Genomic DNA, 21,623 nt, shown 5'->3' on the forward strand with positions numbered 1-21,623 from the left:
TGTCTTCTTGTTGAAGCAGCACTACATATGAGCCTTATAGCTCAAAGGAACACAATTGTTGTTTGTACTTTTGTTTTGCACTCAGGCAAAAAATGCTGCTGTGTTCAGGTACAAAATAAATGTTTTGCACATCATTACTAATTGCAACTTCATTGTGTTCTATCGAAATATAAAACTAAAGTCCTCATATGCGGACATAATTTTTCTCAGAAACTACATCATGTAAAAATATAATTCTTTGTTTTTACACTAATCAGGTGCCAATTAGCCCAAATAACAAAGAGAAATAAAAAAATGCATGCCATGCAAGAGTTCGGGTCCTAGGAGGTTAAACAAAACTTGTGACACTTGTGTTGCATAATGTAAAGCCTCACACAACTCACTTAAAACCATTCTGAAGCTCAGCCACAGCAATAGCTTGCGGTTATCACAATCGTTTTGGCTGGCTGTAGGATAGACAGACAGACAGACAGACAGAAAATCGCAGAACAATAGTGCGGCAGGCCCCGGCGACGACGGCCGAGAGGAAGGCGGGGCCCAAACGCTCAGCGGCGACGAACCTCAGCAAGGACACCGGGGAGAGAGCCGCGAGTGTGGAGGGGGCAGAGCGCAAAGCCCGAGCTCCACCGACGGACGCGAGGCGCAAGAGTGATGGCGGGAGGACGACGAGGACGCTGGTGCCAGCCATGAGAGACACCAGAGCAAGGAGTGAGTCCTGAGCTCCGCCGAGCTGAGCTGCCAGCTAGCTAGGTACTCGTTCCCTCTCGGCTCTGGTGAGCACCTTTAAAAAGAGCTGAGAGGGAACAGAGCGAGAGACAAGCAGCAGTAGGAGACAGTGTGGAGAGCTGAAAAGCTCAAGGAATAGACTCAAAAGTCTAGCCAGCTTGAGCCACTGAAAAGTGGCCAGCTTAGTGTTGGTTGTGTTTCCGTTGTTTATTTTGTGTGGAAATAAAGAAATGGCTGCTACTACCAGGAATCCTGCCTCCAGCGTCCTCCTTGAGCCTGGGGTAACACATGCCTTGCTACAAACAGATAGATAGAGAACGGCAGAACAACAGATAGATAGAGATAGATATGTACACAACTGCGGAACAATAGATAGGACAAAGAATTGCAGAACAATAGAGAATTGCAAAACAACTGATAAATAGGATAGAGACACGATAGAATCCATTAAATTAATGCAAGTAATGTTGATGGAACTGAAACAAATCTATGCAATGGCTGGAGAGCAGAAGAAACAAAACCTGAGTTATTTGAAGTAGCTCACAAGATTTTTTTCTTGTAACGTCTTAATACAATTTTTTATTGTTTAATTTTATTCTAACGTTATCTGGTGTTTACTGGCAAACACTCACTTAATGCCCAGATAAATGTTTAAACAAACTGGTTAGGTGCTTTTACACAGTGCTGTACAAGGATAAAGATGACAATTTAAAAAGATCCTATTTTTTCTCTCTGGTTGGTGGACAAAACATGATACAAAATTATACAGCTTAGTTGAATACTTTATATTTGAAACTTTCTTGTAGCATATTTACTGTAAACAACATGTATGTTTTTGTTGTTTAAGTTTTTTGACTAGTAAATAGATTTTACTTGACTTTATAAATTTTGTTTCCATTTCTATGAGAATGCAAAACTGTTCTTTCGTCTTCAGCTTGTGCAGCCCATGACCAGCAGCTGTGATGTTTTTTGCCATCACACACACTCCCCCTCTTGTGTTGTAAATAAATGTAAAGCCTCACACAACTCACTTAAAACCATTCTGAAACTCAGCCACAGCAATAGCTTGCGGTTATCACAATCGTTTTGGCTGGTATAATCTAGAATATGCAACATATAAGGACTGCTCTCATACTTTAAATATAACAGTGATACTTGGAAAAAAAAAATGATGCAAGGCAATACAACTGAAGATACAAAGGTAAGCAACATGTTGCATGGAATTTTAATTAGCGAGAAAACTAAGTAGCTACTAATCTTGGCAACTAGTAAAATACTTCAGTGTACTGGTGTATTTTATTTGGGTTTGTGTAACTGCCAACTTCACCACAACCCTGAAGAATAAGCAGCTTAGATGATGAGTGACTGACTGAGTGAGTAACTGTCAAGTTGCATAGAAATTATGCTTAATGCAACTTGCGACCTACATCTAGTTGTGTGAAACTTTCCAAGTGTAAAGCCAGCCTCAGTTTTAACGAAAAATACTTACTTGGAATAGCTTATTGCATGATTTAAGAATTCTGACATCATGCTTTCCCCAGCTTTTGGGCACCAGTGCCACTGTTTTGGTGCCCAGGAATTCAATTAACAGGAACATGTAGAAATCTAGAATTACAAAAGATAGGTGCCACAGAAAAAAAGGAAATTATCATCAGTGCAGATAAAAATTAGTTTGACAGCTCAAATTTAAGTTGGAATTTTTTTGTATATCCACATAAAATTACATACTTGTATACCTAATTTTTCACCCATTGGCTGTAAAATTTGTTCTCTGGTGTGACATCAACAAAATGTTTAGTAAAGGAGCCTGTCACAAGCTGAGCATTTCTAAACCATAATAGCTTTAAACACTTCATGTATTTCATTTCAAATTGCACTAGATACAACTGTTTCGTTAAAATTAGAAGAACAATAAAGACCTTCATTTATGAATTGCATTTTGTGTTTATTTGCGTTATCTTGGTGATCTGAAACGTTTAAGTGTGACAAACATGCAAAAGAAATCAGGAAGGGGCACACACTTTTTCACACCACTGTGTGTGTGTGTGTGTTTCTGGGGACAGAGAAACAAAATACCTCAGGAGAAAACTTGCTATATATACTATATATATTTGTATGTAAAACCCCCTGACAAATAAAAAAAAAATTGCTACTACTTAATGCAAACAAAATATAACATCTCCCACTACAAATATCCAAAAGAACATAAAAATGTAATTTAAATTCTGATACATTTTTAAATTAGCTACTTAAATATTCTCAATATTCACACTATATTTACACTATTTACAGTGTATTTTACAGCTGTTACTGCATTTTTTCTACTTCTACTTGTAGTTTAATCTCTACTACAAGCATCACAGATGTAGTCCTTGCCCTCTGGAGTCTTTTTAACACAGCTGTAATGAAATCACTGCGGACAATGCTTACAGCCAATCTAAATGTTTGAATACAGATATATTCATCACCATTGTCGGTTTTAAATCTAACTAACGTATAATAATCTGTCAGAACTGAACTGGACTGTAAATGAAACAATACAAATTTATGATAAAGTAATAAATGTTGATAAAAAGGGGAGTTTAGTCAAACTCAGAATAACAAAAGTATTAAACTTTCAGATTCTTGTTTCAATTATTACTGCTTGCTTCTAGTTTAAACTTGCTTTCTACTTGGCGGCACGGTGGGTAGCGCTGTCGCCTCACAGCAAGGAGGTCCTGGGTTCTGTGTGGAGTTTGCATGTTCTCCCCGTGTCTGCGTGGGTTTCCTCCGGGTTCTCCGGTTTCCTCCCACAGTCCAAAAGACATGCAGTCAGGCCAATTGTGTAAAATGATCAAATTTTAAGTCGCTCTGGATAAGAGCGTCAGCCAAATGCCGTTAATGTAATGTAATGTAATGTAAATGTAATGTAAACTAGTAGGCCTAGAGGTTCCCTTACCAGTTATCTGAAGGGGCAAAGCGGCTATTTCCCTTCTTATGTCCTCCACACACTTGAGTTAAAGGAAACAGCCTCATCTCTCAGGATGCATTCAGCAAACTGTAAAACAAAACCATAATCAATTTTTTATTGTGACTGAGAATTCGGTTTTGTTAACTGTGGAAATCTATGTCATGCACTGCACATTCTGACACCAATAAATCATGTATTTTAAAATAAAACTTGATGATACTTAGAAACGAGGTGCAAATTTGGTCTGACTTGTTGGGGGGCTCAATGTCAACAGGCTATAGCTTACATACGGCAAAATATTCAAACACAAACCGAGGTAACAAAAAACAATGACTCGTGCTTTCCATCTCAATATTTTAACACAAAACAAATAATGTCTTCATGAGAATATTATACATATTTAATATATAAATATGTATTACATTTTTATTGCTTATGAAAATGAGCAATTCCATTGGGTCCATCTGCATCCATCTGAACGATACCCGAATAATGACGGACAGATAATGAATATGTTAGAGCATAATAACTCCCCCAAGATAGAAACATTACTTATCTTATACACACACACACACGTTATATTTATATTAATAAAATATATATATAAATGAAACCACATGTAAGATGATGGTACGAAAAAGATGCTAAAATTTCGATATAGACATATAGACAGATTGACTAATAGATCAGTATTCAATGTCGCCTTTTTTTTAATGTTACAAGTGAGGTCATTCATGATCATGATGTTTCAAAGCGCTGTGTGAAGCTTAGCATAAATACAAGATGAAAACACTGAAAGAGTATGCAAAGTAAACTTATAAATATATATTAGGCTAAATCATTATGAAATCATATTTTTCAGGGTGAGCTGAGCATATTTATACAATAATAAATAATCAAATAAATTCTATACCTAGAACCTAGAATAAAATGCATTATATATTATTCTATTCTAGAATCAGGGGTCACCATGAGTACATCACAAATACAGCCATTTTATTTACTATCTGAAACCACCAGTGAACCTACAAGTGCTTTTGTGTAATGGTGATAAGGGGGGGGGGGGTTCTTTGGAGACTATTTTGTCCTGCATGAACCCCTCCGGCATTCATGACGTAAAAAAAAAAAGCAAGTTAAAATTTGATCACAAAGCTACCATAAAATAAATTTCAGGCATCAGGCAGTATATATGCAAGTAACCATTTCATATAATAACTTTCTAAGAGGGAGTTTTCAGAGGCACCGAGTTCTTCAGACGTCTGGTTCCACAATCGTAGGGCATTTCACCCCAAACCCCTGTGAATGACTCAACATCGCAACCATTTCCCCTTTAGGGTTTAACTAACTCCAGCACCAGTCACCCCACGTCTCTCCCTCTATAGATTTCACTCCCTCAAATCGGAGTCGTTCTTCTTGAAATTCCAAAAAAACATTTAGCTTCTCGCTTCGTTTCTGATTCCAACAATCTGAAGGAAAAATGGGCTACAGAGCTTGATGAAACACTGTCTGATGAAAAGTGGGAGGAGAGTTTTTCCTGAATTCATCAATGCTACGTAAACTCCAGATAACGGCTTATTCAGTTTTAAGATATTATACAGGTTTTATTTCTCCAAAACTAAACTGAGTATAATATAGAGTTCACTTTCCCCTCTTTGCTATAGATAGATAGCGAGAAGTTAAATGTCTGGAGTCAGGATTAGATAGGAATAGCTCATATATAGTATGTTGCATCAGCTTAGTTATGGTATATTTTTTGGACATAATGTCTATGTTACAAATATTTAAAAAAAATATATGAATGAGAAGGATTGAATTTTGTTTTAAGTTGAGCAAAGGAAGCAAAACTATCATTTATATAGATGACCATAATGTACTTTAGTCAAATCTCTCTCCATGTTGAGAAAACATTGTCTAGTTGGGATAGGATTTAAAAAAGAAGAAAAAAAAAATATATATATATATAATATATATCAGCTATTGGGGTGTAAATGGAAACTGGCAGTAGAAAATAAATTCTTAATTGGATTTTAAATCCTCAAAGAACTACTTACAAATGAGCTTGCTGAAAATGTTTTTAGATATATGTGACCCGGAGCTCACCTCTGCCAGCAGGTAAGAATTCTAGCATCAGCAGCCCAGTAGTAGCGCTTCAACACAGGGAAGCCCGAACCTCCAGCTGCAGTAGATTTTATAGGTCTAAATGAATGATAAAATGACGGCATTAAGTTGAATAAAAAGGAGCAGAAAGATAGATATTCTGAAAAAGACAGAGCGTACCAAATCTTTATCTTTAAACCCTCATTTCTATGAGGTCACATGATTTGGGGGCAGCCAAAGGGAGAATAGCTGCTGTGTTGCCTTTCATTTATTCTCTGTGTAGAATATGAAAAAGCAAACTTATGTTACCAAATGAACATCTACAACCCAACATGTCATTAATGCACATGACTACTGTACTATCACTCCAGAGAGAGGGGTCTTCAGGAATACGGTGGTCTGTACTCTGACTCGCCTATTTCATGGGACTTCAAGTTGTGGTCTGTACAGAGCCGAATACGCGCTGTACAGACTGTCTAATAACAGCTCATATGCTCATTTCTCACGTGAAAGCGCGAGCTGTTACCGTAAAACGCGGTTTATGCGCGCGCTTGAACCTTTAGTGCAGACAGCGCGACCGAGCTTTTTACGAAGCGCGGGCGACTTACGGTATGAATTCGACAACGTTCCCAGCTTCGTGAAGCCTCTGAACAACGCAGCTCCGCTCAGCAGGGTTGCCAGGTCCTAGAAAAATATCCAGCCCAAAGTCAGTCTAAAACCCGCCCTTCAGAAGCTTAAACCAGCCCAAGATATATGTCTGTCACATCACCATGTTAGTGTGTCCTTAGCCCCCAGACACAGTGGTGGTGACAGGAACCAGAAGTTGGGATGAGTACAATGCAAATACAGTCATTTTACAGCTATTTTACATTTTGTAAACTTCTGCAGCACAACACTGTCCATTGCAACATCGATGCCCCCAGATGGCTTCCACTGCTGAACGATGGATGCAGCATCTGGAAGGTTTGCAGACCACCCTTGCTTCTCAATCCAGGCCTTGACTCTGGACTCAGAGGGCAGTCTACGGGCAAAGTGCTCTGTGAAGAAAGCAAAAAAACAAAAAGACATTAGTCAATAGGTTCAGACATAACAAATATGATGTGTATTCAAGGTAGTAATTAGAGATTAGACTAAGACTATGATAAGAGATTAATTCTTAAAGACTCACCAAGAACATGCTGCACCCGACGCTCGAGCTGTTCGCTACGCCAGCGGTCATAGCAGTAGCGTTCATACTCCCCTGCCAGGGATTTTCGCTGAGAGCGGTTGGGTGGCACCCCGTCCAACGTCACTGGATATGACCGGAGCAACTTGTCATAAGCAGCTTGGTCGGTCAGGTATGCCGAGGAACCCCTGGGTGTGTCGCTCTGGTCACTACTGCAAGTAGAGGAAATGAGATAAATGATGAGTACAGGAAACAGAAAAAAAATATATGAATTGTTTAAATGTAACCATGCTGGACCATACTAGTGAAAACATGAACAAATACTTACTCTGAATCACCCCGGAGATTCCTCAGGATCAGGAAAGCATCTACCGCTGAGCCTATCTCCTTCATCCGGTAGTGCTTCTCTGCTGTGGCCGTAGAGTGGGTGAGGTAGCCGGCCACCTTCGTCTTTTGGACATCGGACAGCTCCTTCGTTGCTGTCTCATATGCCCGTCTGGCCATCTGGCTGGTCACCTTCGGCACCTGATATCTGAAAAAGACAATATATTGCTTAGTACTCATACATTATTTTCATTATATAAAATAAAAAACTGAAGAGACTGCAGAGCTGGAGTTATTTTAGTTCAACTTACTTCTTGTGCAGCCGCTCCAGGTCATTGGAGGCGTTGTAGATGGCTTTGCCAGTGGAGGAAATGAAGAACCTCTCATCAGTCTCATCGTCATCCTCAACGCGCTTCCTCTTTTTTCCCAGCATGACTGGGCGCACCTCCGAGAAGTAGAGATCGAACCACTGTGAAAAGAAAACACAAAAACAAAACATACAATTAAAATCTAGCATTATCACAGCACATATCTAAAACCTAATGCCATTTATAACATAACTATATCAAAGATTAAGCATCTTACCATCTCCTGCTCCTGGGTAAGAACAAAGGTGGCCACCTGAGTGGAAACCACAACGAAACCAGGACGAGTGTCATCTCTCCTTCGGCTGATCCATTCCGTGACCTACAGCACACAAACAAATGATTCATTTGTTAAACTGAGTGAATGATTCAAATACTGAAATCAGAAAGAAATAAAAAAATAAGACTTATAACTAGGTATAACTTACAGTCATGTGCTCAACAACTCCAGGCCGCTGGGCATGGTCCAGAATCACAATGGCCTCTAGGTAATAGAGGACCAGCTGCAACTCTGTCAGGGTCAGCTGATGGCCTGGAGAGCACTCTCCCGCATGCAGCTTCCCAATGACAGCCAGGAAGTCTTTCTTGGCAGCGGCCAGCACGGCAGTGACCTGCGTTGAAGAGAGAACACCCTCCTGGAAGGTGTCGAATCTGTGAAGATAAAGTGAAGCATTGTTATAACCTATTATCAATACATTTATTGTTAAAATTACATTGTGGGTCCAGTTCATTATTTTAATATTCAATAAAGATACTGACCTCTTCCTGGTCGTCTCCTTGCTGACTTGTTTTGAAGTTGCCATCTGGATGTTGTCCAGGAATGAGATGTAGTTCTTGCAGTCCTCGTGCAGAACTCTGTCCGTGAAGCACAGGTCAGTGCTGCCCGTGTGGAACTTCAAGAACCTTAAGGAAGGAAAGAATAAAGGAAAAATCAGTCCCTATGATTCAAATTTAGCAGTATATTTATATATAGCATAGTATATACACATCAGGAGTACACTGCTCACCTTTTAACACTCTTGATGTAATTCTGTACCGTCTGCTTGCTGAGTCCGGCCTCTGAGAGCTTGAGGAAATACTCTCGGGACTTCTCATGCTGTCGCACAAACAGGAGACTGGCCTGCTGAGGGTCCATGAAGTACAGGAACCTTGCAACATTCTCCACCTGGAAAACAGAAGAACATAAGAAATTTACCTTAAAACTTGTTGATGTTTAGATGAAATAGATGGACTAATGTGTTATAATTATGTAATGACTAATATATTTGCAATACCAATTTTCTTACCTCCTGTTTGAAGTTTTCGTTCGACATGTCAAACTGTAGAAACTTTGCGAAGCTGACAAGGAGATCATGGTCTAGCGAGTGCTTCTTGTAGTAGCCCAAACTTGCCATCCTCTCCCTAAGGGAAGTTCCCTGCTTGGTTGTATCAGGGCTGAAAAAAAAAAACAAAAAGCAAAAACAAGTATTAAACTTTTTGCACTTCACAAGAAACACAGTGACCTTCCAAAAATCTAAAAGGAATGAAAGAAATCAAGGAACGTAAACACTCACCACTGATAGAGTTCCCCAGAGCTTTCTGAGCTGGACTCAGCCGGAGCCTCGACAGGAACATCAGGAACAGCTGGAACAGCAGCAGTCGGGGCTTCAGTTGGGATGCCAACCACAGCGTTTCCTCTGCTCTCCAGCTCCTCGATCATCCTGCGAGGATTAAAACACATTAACATTTAGCTTTCTTATACTAAAATAAGAAAAAATATATACTTTATGGTAACTTTGGTCAGCATCTTACCTGCCAATAGTATCAGGGCTCTGCATGATCCTGCTGAGGAGAGAGTACTCCCAGACACGACCAGTGCGCAACAGATTGCTGACAGCTCTCTTGGCAGATTCCACCACAGCCAGAATGTCAGCTTCTGACGAGGTCCTCATGCAGGATCGTCTGAGGTGAACTGGAAGGCTCCAATGAGTCTTCTTGCAAATAGGACACAGGAGAAAGTTCCTACTGCGAGGTTGCCTGTTAGATAAAAACAGAAAGACAGATATTTTAGCATTAATGAGCATAGTCTAACAACGGGCCTATTACAGCATCATTAAGCCCATTCACACGCTGGGAGCAATTCACAGGTTTAGAACACATGACTCATGGAAATATTTTAAAGAAGAAAATTAAAACATTTAAAAAAATCTTTGTGAATATACTGTAGCTAGCAAAGAAGCTGAGATATTTTCAGTCAAAATGTACAGAAAATTCTCTCAAGCTGGGAGATCAACCATATGGTGGATATTTCCCAGCCTCTGACTGTGTAACATCCATAGACCTGTACTGTTATCAATGTATTTATTCTTAAAAATCAGCAGCTATCTTTACATATTTATTATCCCTGTAAAGCTAAATTTACATAGAATTGTTGAGTTAGTAATCCAAAAAAGTAATCCAAAGTAAAAAGTAATCCAAAAACAAGTATAAACATCAAATTAACATGCTTTGTTGGTTCCCATAGCATTTTCCTTGTAGCCAAGTCAAAGTGGCCATAGAGTTTACTACAGTAAATTAAAGACAAACTTGTACTTACTCAGCAGAAGCAGCAGCAGAAGAAGAAGCAGCAGAAGAAGCCATCTCAGTCGAGAAGATTGCTGGTCACTGGAGCAGAGAAGGTCAAGAAGGTCAAGTAGGTCGCTGATCTTGGCAAGACAAGGATCAGAGGTGGTTTGGGAAGCTCAAACCAGCTGCTTATATGCTACTGTAAACAAAAAGTACACGCCCCCCACTTGACTGGGCTATCACCTGGTTGGATGATGGCTGTGGTCCAGTGGGGCCAATGAGGTGACAAGAGGGAGGAGCAACCCCAGGATGGGTGTTCCCAGCTTCTCAATGTGTAACACCCAGATATATACACATATTTAGTAACTTTGGAAAGCTTGTGATGAATATTTTCCAAATATGTAAGAATACTCACAGGCTGAGAGATTTTAGGTCAAATTAGCCAGTCTTTGCCAGGTTCAGAATTTGTTCAGCCTAAATTGGTTAGAATGGCAACCCCTGTTAAATCTTTATGAATCCTGTACCATACTCACATGCTGATAGATTTTAGGTCAAAATGTCAAGTTGGATTGAGAATCCGGGAGGAGCGACCCCATGGTTGAAGTACCCAGTTTCTCAATGTGTAACCCCCAGATATATGCACATATTTAGTATCTGGAACAGCTGGAACAGCAGGAGCTGGTTCTTTAGTTGGGATGCCAACCACAGCATTTCCTCTGCTCTGCAGCTCCTCGATCATCCTCAAGGAATAAAACACATATTTACATTTAGCTTTCTTATACTTAAATAAGAAAAAAAATACTTTAAGGTAACTTAAAAGTAACCATGGTCAGCATCATACCTGCCAATAGGGTCAGGGCTCTTCATGATCCTGCTGAGGAGAGAGTATTCCCAGACACGGCCAGTACGCATCAAATTGCTGGCAGCTCTCTTGGCAGATTCCACCACAGCCAGAATGTCAGCTTCTGAGGAATTCTTCATGCATGATCACCTGAGAGGAACTGGAATGCTCCAATTAGTCTTCTTGCACATAGGACAAAGGAGAAAGGTCCTACTGTTAGCTTGCCTGTTAGATAAAAACAGACAAAAAGAGAAAGACAATAGATATTTTAGCATTAATGAGCATAGTCTAACAACGGGCCTATTGCAGCACCATTGAGCCTATTCACAAGCTGGGAGCAATTCACAGGTTTAGAACAAAAGACTCAAATCAAATCAAATTGATTCTAGGTTTTACAGATAGAGAATCCAGGAGGAGCAACACATTGGTTGAAGTTCCCAGCTTCTCAACATGCAATACCCAGCTATATGCACATATTTAGTACCATTGGAAAGCCTGTGAAGAGTACTTTCCAAATATGTAAGAATTATTTCTGTATTTTACTCACAGGCTGAGAGATTGTAGGTCAAATTAGCCAACTTTTGCCAGGTTCAGAATTTATTCCGTCTAAATTGGTTAGAATGGCAACCCCTGTTAAATCTTTAGTTATAAAGATATATGAACACATATACTATTGCTGTAAATCGTGGAGTGAGTACTTTCCAAATATGTAAGAATCATTTCTGTAACATACTCACAGACTGAGATATTTTAGGTCAAATTAGCCAACTTTTGCCAGGTTCAGAATTTATTCCGCCTAAATTGGTTAGAATGGCAACCCCTGTTAAATCTTTAGTTATAAAGATATATGAACACATATACTATTGCTGTAAATGATGGAGTGAGTACTTTCCAAATATGTAAGAATCATTTCTGTAACATACTCACAGGCTGAGAGATTGTAGGTCAAATTAGCCAACTTTTGCCAGGTTCAGAATTTATTCCGCCTAAATTGGTTAGAATGGCAACCCCTGTTAAATCTTTAGTTATAAAGATATATGAACACAAATACTATTGCTGTAAAGCTTGGGGTGATTGCTTTCCAAATATGTAAGAATCATTTCTGTAACATACTCACAGGCTGAGAGATTGTAGGTCAAATTAGCCAACTTTTGCCAGGTTCAGAATTTTTTCCGTCTAAATTGGTTAGAATGGCAACCCCTGTTAAATCTTTAGTTATAAAGATATATGAACACAAATACTATTGCTGTAAAGCTTGGAGTGACTGCTTTCCAAATATGTAAGAATCATTTCTGTAACATACTCACAGGCTGAGAGATTTTAGATCAAAATGTCAAGTTGATTCTGGGTTTTACAGATTGAGAATCCGGGAGGAGCAACACATTGGTTGACGTTCCCAGCTTCTCAACGTGCAATACCCAGATATATGCACATATTTAGTATCACTGGAAAGCTTGTGAAGAGTACTTTCCAAATATGTAAGAATTATTTCTGTATTTTACTCACAGGCTGAGAGATTGTAGGTCAAATTAGCCAACTTTTGCCAGGTTCAGAATTTATTCCGCCTAAATTGGTTAGAATGGCAACCCCTGTTAAATCTTTAGTTATAAAGATATATGAACACATATACTATTGCTGTAAATGATGGAGTGAGTACTTTCCAAATATGTAAGAATCATTTCTGTAACATACTCACAGGCTGAGAGATTGTAGGTCAAATTAGCCAACTTTTGCCAGGTTCAGAATTTATTCCGCCTAAATTGGTTAGAATGGCAACCCCTGTTAAATCTTTAGTTATAAAGATATATGAACACAAATACTATTGCTGTAAAGCTTGGGGTGATTGCTTTCCAAATATGTAAGAATCATTTCTGTAACATACTCACAGGCTGAGAGATTGTAGGTCAAATTAGCCAACTTTTGCCAGGTTCAGAATTTTTTCCGTCTAAATTGGTTAGAATGGCAACCCCTGTTAAATCTTTAGTTATAAAGATATATGAACACAAATACTATTGCTGTAAAGCTTGGAGTGACTGCTTTCCAAATATGTAAGAATCATTTCTGTAACATACTCACAGGCTGAGAGATTTTAGATCAAAATGTCAAGTTGATTCTGGGTTTTACAGATTGAGAATCCGGGAGGAGCAACACATTGGTTGACGTTCCCAGCTTCTCAACGTGCAATACCCAGATATATGCACATATTTAGTATCACTGGAAAGCTTGTGAAGAGTACTTTCCAAATATGTAAGAATTATTTCTGTATTTTACTCACAGGCTGAGAGATTGTAGGTCAAATTAGCCAACTTTTGCCAGGTTCAGAATTTATTCCGCCTAAATTGGTTAGAATGGCAACCCCTGTTAAATCTTTAGTTATAAAGATATATGAACACATATACTATTGCTGTAAATGATGGAGTGAGTACTTTCCAAATATGTAAGAATCATTTCTGTAACATACTCACAGGCTGAGAGATTGTAGGTCAAATTAGCCAACTTTTGCCAGGTTCAGAATTTATTCCGCCTAAATTGGTTAGAATGGCAACCCCTGTTAAATCTTTAGTTATAAAGATATATGAACACAAATACTATTGCTGTAAAGCTTGGGGTGATTGCTTTCCAAATATGTAAGAATCATTTCTGTAACATACTCACAGGCTGAGAGATTGTAGGTCAAATTAGCCAACTTTTGCCAGGTTCAGAATTTTTTCCGTCTAAATTGGTTAGAATGGCAACCCCTGTTAAATCTTTAGTTATAAAGATATATGAACACAAATACTATTGCTGTAAAGCTTGGAGTGACTGCTTTCCAAATATGTAAGAATCATTTCTGTAACATACTCACAGGCTGAGAGATTTTAGATCAAAATGTCAAGTTGATTCTGGGTTTTACAGATTGAGAATCCGGGAGGAGCAACACATTGGTTGACGTTCCCAGCTTCTCAACGTGCAATACCCAGATATATGCACATATTTAGTATCACTGGAAAGCTTGTGAAGAGTACTTTCCAAATATGTAAGAATTATTTCTGTAATTTACTCACAGGCTGAGAGATTGTAGGTCAAATTAGCCAACTTTTGCCAGGTTCAGAATTTATTCCGCCTAAATTGGTTAGAATGGCAACCCCTGTTAAATCTTTAGTTATAAAGATATATGAACACATATACTATTGCTGTAAATGATGGAGTGAGTACTTTCCAAATATGTAAGAATCATTTCTGTAACATACTCACAGGCTGAGAGATTGTAGGTCAAATTAGCCAACTTTTGCCAGGTTCAGAATTTATTCCGCCTAAATTGGTTAGAATGGCAACCCCTGTTAAATCTTTAGTTATAAAGATATATGAACACAAATACTATTGCTGTAAAGCTTGGGGTGATTGCTTTCCAAATATGTAAGAATCATTTCTGTAACATACTCACAGGCTGAGAGATTGTAGGTCAAATTAGCCAACTTTTGCCAGGTTCAGAATTTTTTCCGTCTAAATTGGTTAGAATGGCAACCCCTGTTAAATCTTTAGTTATAAAGATATATGAACACAAATACTATTGCTGTAAAGCTTGGAGTGACTGCTTTCCAAATATGTAAGAATCATTTCTGTAACATACTCACAGGCTGAGAGATTTTAGATCAAAATGTCAAGTTGATTCTGGGTTTTACAGATTGAGAATCCGGGAGGAGCAACACATTGGTTGACGTTCCCAGCTTCTCAACGTGCAATATCCAGATATATGCACATATTTAGTATCACTGGAAAGCTTGTGAAGAGTACTTTCCAAATATGTAAGAATCATTTCTGTAACATACTCACAGGCTGAGAGATTGTAGGTCAAATTAGCCAACTTTTGCCAGGTTCAGAATTTTTTCCGCCTAAATTGGTTAGAATGGCAACCCCTGTTAAATCTTTAGTTATAAAGATATATGAACACAAATACTATTGCTGTAAAGCTTGGGGTGATTGCTTTCCAAATATGTAAGAATCATTTCTGTAACATACTCACAGGCTGAGAGATTGTAGGTCAAATTAGCCAACTTTTGCCAGGTTCAGAATTTTTTCCGTCTAAATTGGTTAGAATGGCAACCCCTGTTAAATCTTTAGTTATAAAGATATATGAACACAAATACTATTGCTGTAAAGCTTGGAGTGACTGCTTTCCAAATATGTAAGAATCATTTCTGTAACATACTCACAGGCTGAGAGATTTTAGATCAAAATGTCAAGTTGATTCTGGGTTTTACAGATTGAGAATCCGGGAGGAGCAACACATTGGTTGACGTTCCCAGCTTCTCAACGTGCAATACCCAGATATATGCACATATTTAGTATCACTGGAAAGCTTGTGAAGAGTACTTTCCAAATATGTAAGAATTATTTCTGTATTTTACTCACAGGCTGAGAGATTGTAGGTCAAATTAGCCAACTTTTGCCAGGTTCAGAATTTATTCCGCCTAAATTGGTTAGAATGGCAACCCCTGTTAAATCTTTAGTTATAAAGATATATGAACACATATACTATTGCTGTAAATGATGGAGTGAGTACTTTCCAAATATGTAAGAATCATTTCTGTAACATACTCACAGGCTGAGAGATTGTAGGTCAAATTAGCCAACTTTTGCCAGGTTCAGAATTTATTCCGCCTAAATTGGTTAGAATGGCAACCCCTGTTAAATCTTTAGTTATAAAGATATATGAACACAAATACTATTGCTGTAAAGCTTGGGGTGATTGCTTTCCAAATATGTAAGAATCATTTCTGTAACATACTCACAGGCTGAGAGATTGTAGGTCAAATTAGCCAACTTTTGCCAGGTTCAGAATTTTTTCCGTCTAAATTGGTTAGAATGGCAACCCCTGTTAAATCTTTAGTTATAAAGATATATGAACACAAATACTATTGCTGTAAAGCTTGGAGTGACTGCTTTCCAAATATGTAAGAATCATTTCTGTAACATACTCACAGGCTGAGAGATTTTAGATCAAAATGTCAAGTTGATTCTGGGTTTTACAGATTGAGAATCCGGGAGGAGCAACACATTGGTTGACGTTCCCAGTTTCTCAACGTGCAATATCCAGATATATGCACATATTTAGTATCACTGGAAAGCTTGTGAAGAGTACTTTCCAAATATGTAAGAATTATTTCTGTAACATACTCACAGGCTGAGAGATTGTAGGTCAAATTAGCCAACTTTTGCCAGGTTCAGAATTTTTTCCATCTAAATTGGTTAGAATGGCAACCCCTGTTAAATCTTTAGTTATAAAGATATATGAACACAAATACTATTGCTGTAAAGCTTGGGGTGACTGCTTTCCAAATATGTAAGAATCATTTCTGTAACATACTCACATGCTGAGAGATTTTAGATCAAAATGTCAAGTTGATTCTGGGTTTTACAGATTGAGAATCCAGGATGAGCAACACATTGGTTGAAGTTCCCAGCTTCTCAAAATGCAATACCCAGATATATGCACATATTTAGTACCATTGGAAAGCTTGTGAGAGTACTTTCCAAATATGTAAGAATTATTTCTGTATTTTACTCACAGGCTGAGAGATTGTAGGTCAAATTAGCCAACTTTTGCCAGGTTCAGAATTTATTCCGCCTAAATTGGTTAGAATGGCAACCCCTGTTAAATCTTTAGTTATAAAGATATATGAACACATATACTATTGCTGTAAATGATGGAGTGAGTACTTTCCAAATATGTAAGAATCATTTCTGTAACATACTCACAGGCTGAGAGATTGTAGGTCAAATTAGCCAACTTTTGCCAGGTTCAGAATTTATTCCGCCTAAATTGGTTAGAATGGCAACCCCTGTTAAATCTTTAGTTATAAAGATATATGAACACAAATACTATTGCTGTAAAGCTTGGGGTGATTGCTTTCCAAATATGTAAGAATCATTTCTGTAACATACTCACAGGCTGAGAGATTGTAGGTCAAATTAGCCAACTTTTGCCAGGTTCAGAATTTTTTCCGTCTAAATTGGTTAGAATGGCAACCCCTGTTAAATCTTTAGTTATAAAGATATATGAACACAAATACTATTGCTGTAAAGCTTGGAGTGACTGCTTTCCAAATATGTAAGAATCATTTCTGTAACATACTCACAGGCTGAGAGATTTTAGATCAAAATGTCAAGTTGATTCTGGGTTTTACAGATTGAGAATCCGGGAGGAGCAACACATTGGTTGACGTTCCCAGCTTCTCAACGTGCAATACCCAGATATATGCACATATTTAGTATCACTGGAAAGCTTGTGAAGAGTACTTTCCAAATATGTAAGAATTATTTCTGTATTTTACTCACAGGCTGAGAGATTGTAGGTCAAATTAGCCAACTTTTGCCAGGTTCAGAATTTATTCCGCCTAAATTGGTTAGAATGGCAACCCCTGTTAAATCTTTAGTTATAAAGATATATGAACACATATACTATTGCTGTAAATGATGGAGTGAGTACTTTCCAAATATGTAAGAATCATTTCTGTAACATACTCACAGGCTGAGAGATTGTAGGTCAAATTAGCCAACTTTTGCCAGGTTCAGAATTTATTCCGCCTAAATTGGTTAGAATGGCAACCCCTGTTAAATCTTTAGTTATAAAGATATATGAACACAAATACTATTGCTGTAAAGCTTGGGGTGATTGCTTTCCAAATATGTAAGAATCATTTCTGTAACATACTCACAGGCTGAGAGATTGTAGGTCAAATTAGCCAACTTTTGCCAGGTTCAGAATTTTTTCCGTCTAAATTGGTTAGAATGGCAACCCCTGTTAAATCTTTAGTTATAAAGATATATGAACACAAATACTATTGCTGTAAAGCTTGGAGTGACTGCTTTCCAAATATGTAAGAATCATTTCTGTAACATACTCACAGGCTGAGAGATTTTAGATCAAAATGTCAAGTTGATTCTGGGTTTTACAGATTGAGAATCCGGGAGGAGCAACACATTGGTTGACGTTCCCAGCTTCTCAACGTGCAATACCCAGATATATGCACATATTTAGTATCACTGGAAAGCTTGTGAAGAGTACTTTCCAAATATGTAAGAATTATTTCTGTATTTTACTCACAGGCTGAGAGATTGTAGGTCAAATTAGCCAACTTTTGCCAGGTTCAGAATTTATTCCGCCTAAATTGGTTAGAATGGCAACCCCTGTTAAATCTTTAGTTATAAAGATATATGAACACATATACTATTGCTGTAAATGATGGAGTGAGTACTTTCCAAATATGTAAGAATCATTTCTGTAACATACTCACAGGCTGAGAGATTGTAGGTCAAATTAGCCAACTTTTGCCAGGTTCAGAATTTATTCCGCCTAAATTGGTTAGAATGGCAACCCCTGTTAAATCTTTAGTTATAAAGATATATGAACACAAATACTATTGCTGTAAAGCTTGGGGTGATTGCTTTCCAAATATGTAAGAATCATTTCTGTAACATACTCACAGGCTGAGAGATTGTAGGTCAAATTAGCCAACTTTTGCCAGGTTCAGAATTTTTTCCGTCTAAATTGGTTAGAATGGCAACCCCTGTTAAATCTTTAGTTATAAAGATATATGAACACAAATACTATTGCTGTAAAGCTTGGAGTGACTGCTTTCCAAATATGTAAGAATCATTTCTGTAACATACTCACAGGCTGAGAGATTTTAGATCAAAATGTCAAGTTGATTCTGGGTTTTACAGATTGAGAATCCGGGAGGAGCAACACATTGGTTGACGTTCCCAGCTTCTCAACGTGCAATATCCCAGATATATGCACATATTTAGTATCACTGGAAAGCTTGTGAAGAGTACTTTCCAAATATGTAAGAATTATTTCTGTAAATTACTCACAGGCTGAGAGATTGTAGGTCAAATTAGCCAACTTTTGCCAGGTTCAGAATTTATTCCGCCTAAATTGGTTAGAATGGCAACCCCTGTTAAATCTTTAGTTATAAAGATATATGAACACATATACTATTGCTGTAAAGCTTGGAGTGACTGCTTTCCAAATATGTAAGAATCATTTCTGTAACATACTCACATGCTGAGAGATTTTAGATCAAAATGTCAAGTTGATTCTGGGTTTTACAGATTGAGAATCCAGGATGAGCAACACATTGGTTGAAGTTCCCAGCTTCTCAAAATGCAATACCCAGATATATGCACATATTTAGTACCATTGGAAAGCTTGTGATGAGTACTTTCCAAATATGTAAGAATTATTTCTGTAACATACTCACAGGCTGAGAGATTGTAGGTCAAATTAGCCAACTTTTGCCAGGTTCAGAATTTATTCCGCCTAAATTGGTTAGAATGGCAACCCCTGTTAAATCTTTAGTTATAAAGATATATGAACACATATACTATTGCTGTAAATGATGGAGTGAGTACTTTCCAAATATGTAAGAATCATTTCTGTAACATACTCACAGGCTGAGAGATTGTAGGTCAAATTAGCCAACTTTTGCCAGGTTCAGAATTTATTCCGCCTAAATTGGTTAGAATGGCAACCCCTGTTAAATCTTTAGTTATAAAGATATATGAACACAAATACTATTGCTGTAAAGCTTGGGGTGATTGCTTTCCAAATATGTAAGAATCATTTCTGTAACATACTCACAGGCTGAGAGATTGTAGGTCAAATTAGCCAACTTTTGCCAGGTTCAGAATTTTTTCCGTCTAAATTGGTTAGAATGGCAACCCCTGTTAAATCTTTAGTTATAAAGATATATGAACACAAATACTATTGCTGTAAAGCTTGGAGTGACTGCTTTCCAAATATGTAAGAATCATTTCTGTAACATACTCACAGGCTGAGAGATTTTAGATCAAAATGTCAAGTTGATTCTGGGTTTTACAGATTGAGAATCCGGGAGGAGCAACACATTGGTTGACGTTCCCAGTTTCTCAACGTGCAATATCCAGATATATGCACATATTTAGTATCACTGGAAAGCTTGTGAAGAGTACTTTCCAAATATGTAAGAATTATTTCTGTAACATACTCACAGGCTGAGAGATTGTAGGTCAAATTAGCCAACTTTTGCCAGGTTCAGAATTTTTTCCATCTAAATTGGTTAGAATGGCAACCCCTGTTAAATCTTTAGTTATAAAGATATATGAACACAAATACTATTGCTGTAAAGCTTGGGGTGACTGCTTTCCAAATATGTAAGAATCATTTCTGTAACATACTCACAGGCTGAGAGATTTTAGATCAAAATGTCAAGTTGATTCTGGGTTTTACAGATTGAGAATCCAGGATGAGCAACACATTGGTTGAAGTTCCCAGCTTCTCAAAATGCAATACCCAGATATATGCACATATTTAGTACCATTGGAAAGCTTGTGATGAGTACCTTCCAAATATGTAAGAATCATTTCTGTAACATACTCACAGACTGAGATATTTTAGGTCAAATTAGCCAACTTTTGCCAGGTTCAGAATTTATTCCGCCTAAATTGGTTAGAATGGCAACCCCTGTTAAATCTTTAGTTATAAAGATATATGAACACAAATACTATTGCTGTAAAGCTTGGGGTGACTGCTTTCCAAATATGTAAGAATCATTTCTGTAGATCTCACACAACTCACTTAAAACCATTCTGAAGCTCAGCCACAGCAATAGCTTGCGGTTATCACAATCGTTTTGGCTGGCTGTAGGATAGACAGACAGACAGAAAATCGCAGAACAATAGTGCGGCAGGCCCCGGCGACGACGGCCGAGAGGAAGGCGGGGCCCAAACGCTCAGCGGCGACGAACCTCAGCAAGGACACCGGGGAGAGAGCCGCGAGTGTGGAGGGGGCAGAGCGCAAAGCCCGAGCTCCACCGACGGACGCGAGGCACAAGAGTGATGGCGGGAGGACGACGAGGACGCTGGTGCCAGCCATGAGAGACACCAGAGCAAGGAGTGAGTCCCGAGCTCCGACGAGCTGAGCTGCCAGCTAGCTAGGTACTCGTTCCCTCTCGGCTCTGGTGAGCACCTTTAAAAAGAGCTGAGATGGAACAGAGCGAGAGAGAGAGAGAGAGAGGGACAAGAAGCAGTAGGAGACAGTGTGGAGAGCTGAAAAGCTCAAGGAATAGACTCAAAAGTCTAGCCAGCTTGAGCCACTGAAAAGTGGCCAGCTTAGTGTTGGTTGTGTTTCCGTTGTTTATTTTGTGTGGAAATAAAGAAATGGCTGCTACTACCAGGAATCCTGCCTCCAGCGTCCTCCTTGAGCCTGGGGTAACACATGCCTTGCTACAAACAGATAGATAGAGAACGGCAGAACAACAGATAGATAGAGATAGATATGTACACAACTGCGGAACAATAGATAGGACAAAGAATTGCAGAACAATAGAGAATTGCAAAACAACTGATAAATAGGATAGAGACACGATAGAATCCATTAAATTAATGCAAGTAATGTTGATGGAACTGAAACAAATCTATGCAATGGCTGGAGAGCAGAAGAAACAAAACCTGAGTTATTTGAAGTAGCTCACAAGATTTTTTTCTTGTAACGTCTTAATACAATTTTTTATTGTTTAATTTTATTCTAACGTTATCTGGTGTTTACTGGCAAACACTCACTTAATGCCCAGATAAATGTTTAAACAA

The 21,623-nt window shown here is 38.3% G+C and overlaps 2 protein-coding genes across 12 annotated transcripts in view; both read right to left on the reverse strand.

Annotated features, from left to right (window-relative positions):
• LOC119263026 overlaps nt 1-21,623 on the reverse strand; it is a gene marked incomplete at its 5' end in the record, with an annotated part of 159,720 nt that overhangs the window by 34,018 nt on the left and 104,079 nt on the right. The window lies entirely within an intron of this gene.
• On the reverse strand, nt 385-20,968 carry LOC119263023. 11 transcript variants are annotated; one of them, XM_037536652.1, is made up of 19 exons: nt 20,783-20,968; nt 11,013-11,237; nt 10,203-10,911; nt 9,419-9,643; nt 9,181-9,327; nt 8,914-9,061; nt 8,635-8,792; nt 8,387-8,530; nt 8,056-8,278; nt 7,848-7,949; nt 7,574-7,731; nt 7,267-7,470; nt 6,942-7,150; nt 6,643-6,810; nt 6,382-6,457; nt 5,954-6,048; nt 5,777-5,872; nt 3,665-3,763; nt 385-2,331 (listed from the first exon to the last, which is right to left on the reverse strand). In XM_037536652.1, coding segments are annotated over exons 3-15 (1,932 nt in total). In that variant the 5' UTR covers nt 10,247-10,911; nt 11,013-11,237; nt 20,783-20,968; the 3' UTR covers nt 385-2,331; nt 3,665-3,763; nt 5,777-5,872; nt 5,954-6,048; nt 6,382-6,455. The 11 variants fall into 11 exon arrangements, with proteins under 11 accessions (XP_037392549.1, XP_037392542.1, XP_037392547.1 ...); XM_037536649.1 differs by lacking the exon at nt 5,954-6,048 and having other exon boundaries at nt 386-2,331; nt 6,382-6,810; nt 10,203-10,306; nt 10,415-10,494; nt 10,705-10,911; XM_037536647.1 differs by lacking the exon at nt 5,954-6,048 and having other exon boundaries at nt 386-2,331; nt 6,382-6,810; nt 10,203-10,311; nt 10,415-10,494; nt 10,587-10,911.

The sequence above is a fragment of the Pygocentrus nattereri genome, unplaced genomic scaffold (assembly GCF_015220715.1).
Source record: "Pygocentrus nattereri isolate fPygNat1 unplaced genomic scaffold, fPygNat1.pri scaffold_74_arrow_ctg1, whole genome shotgun sequence".
NCBI classification, from domain to species: Eukaryota; Metazoa; Chordata; class Actinopteri; order Characiformes; family Serrasalmidae; genus Pygocentrus; species Pygocentrus nattereri.

What these genes read in the sequence shown, in the direction of transcription:
- LOC119263023 (XM_037536650.1), bottom strand. Translation starts at nt 10,246, where the DNA reads ATGGCTTCTTCTGCTGCTTCTTCTTCTGCTGCTGCTTCTGCTGA. An exon ending in TCTGCTGCTGCTTCTGCTGA is followed by an intron (nt 9,644 to 10,202) that starts GTAAGTACAAGT and finishes TTTATCTAACAG; the next exon opens with GCAACCTCGCAGTAGGAACT. An exon ending in TCGGGTGCAGCATGTTCTTG is followed by an intron (nt 6,811 to 6,941) that starts GTGAGTCTTTAA and finishes CTTTCTTCACAG; the next exon opens with AGCACTTTGCCCGTAGACTG.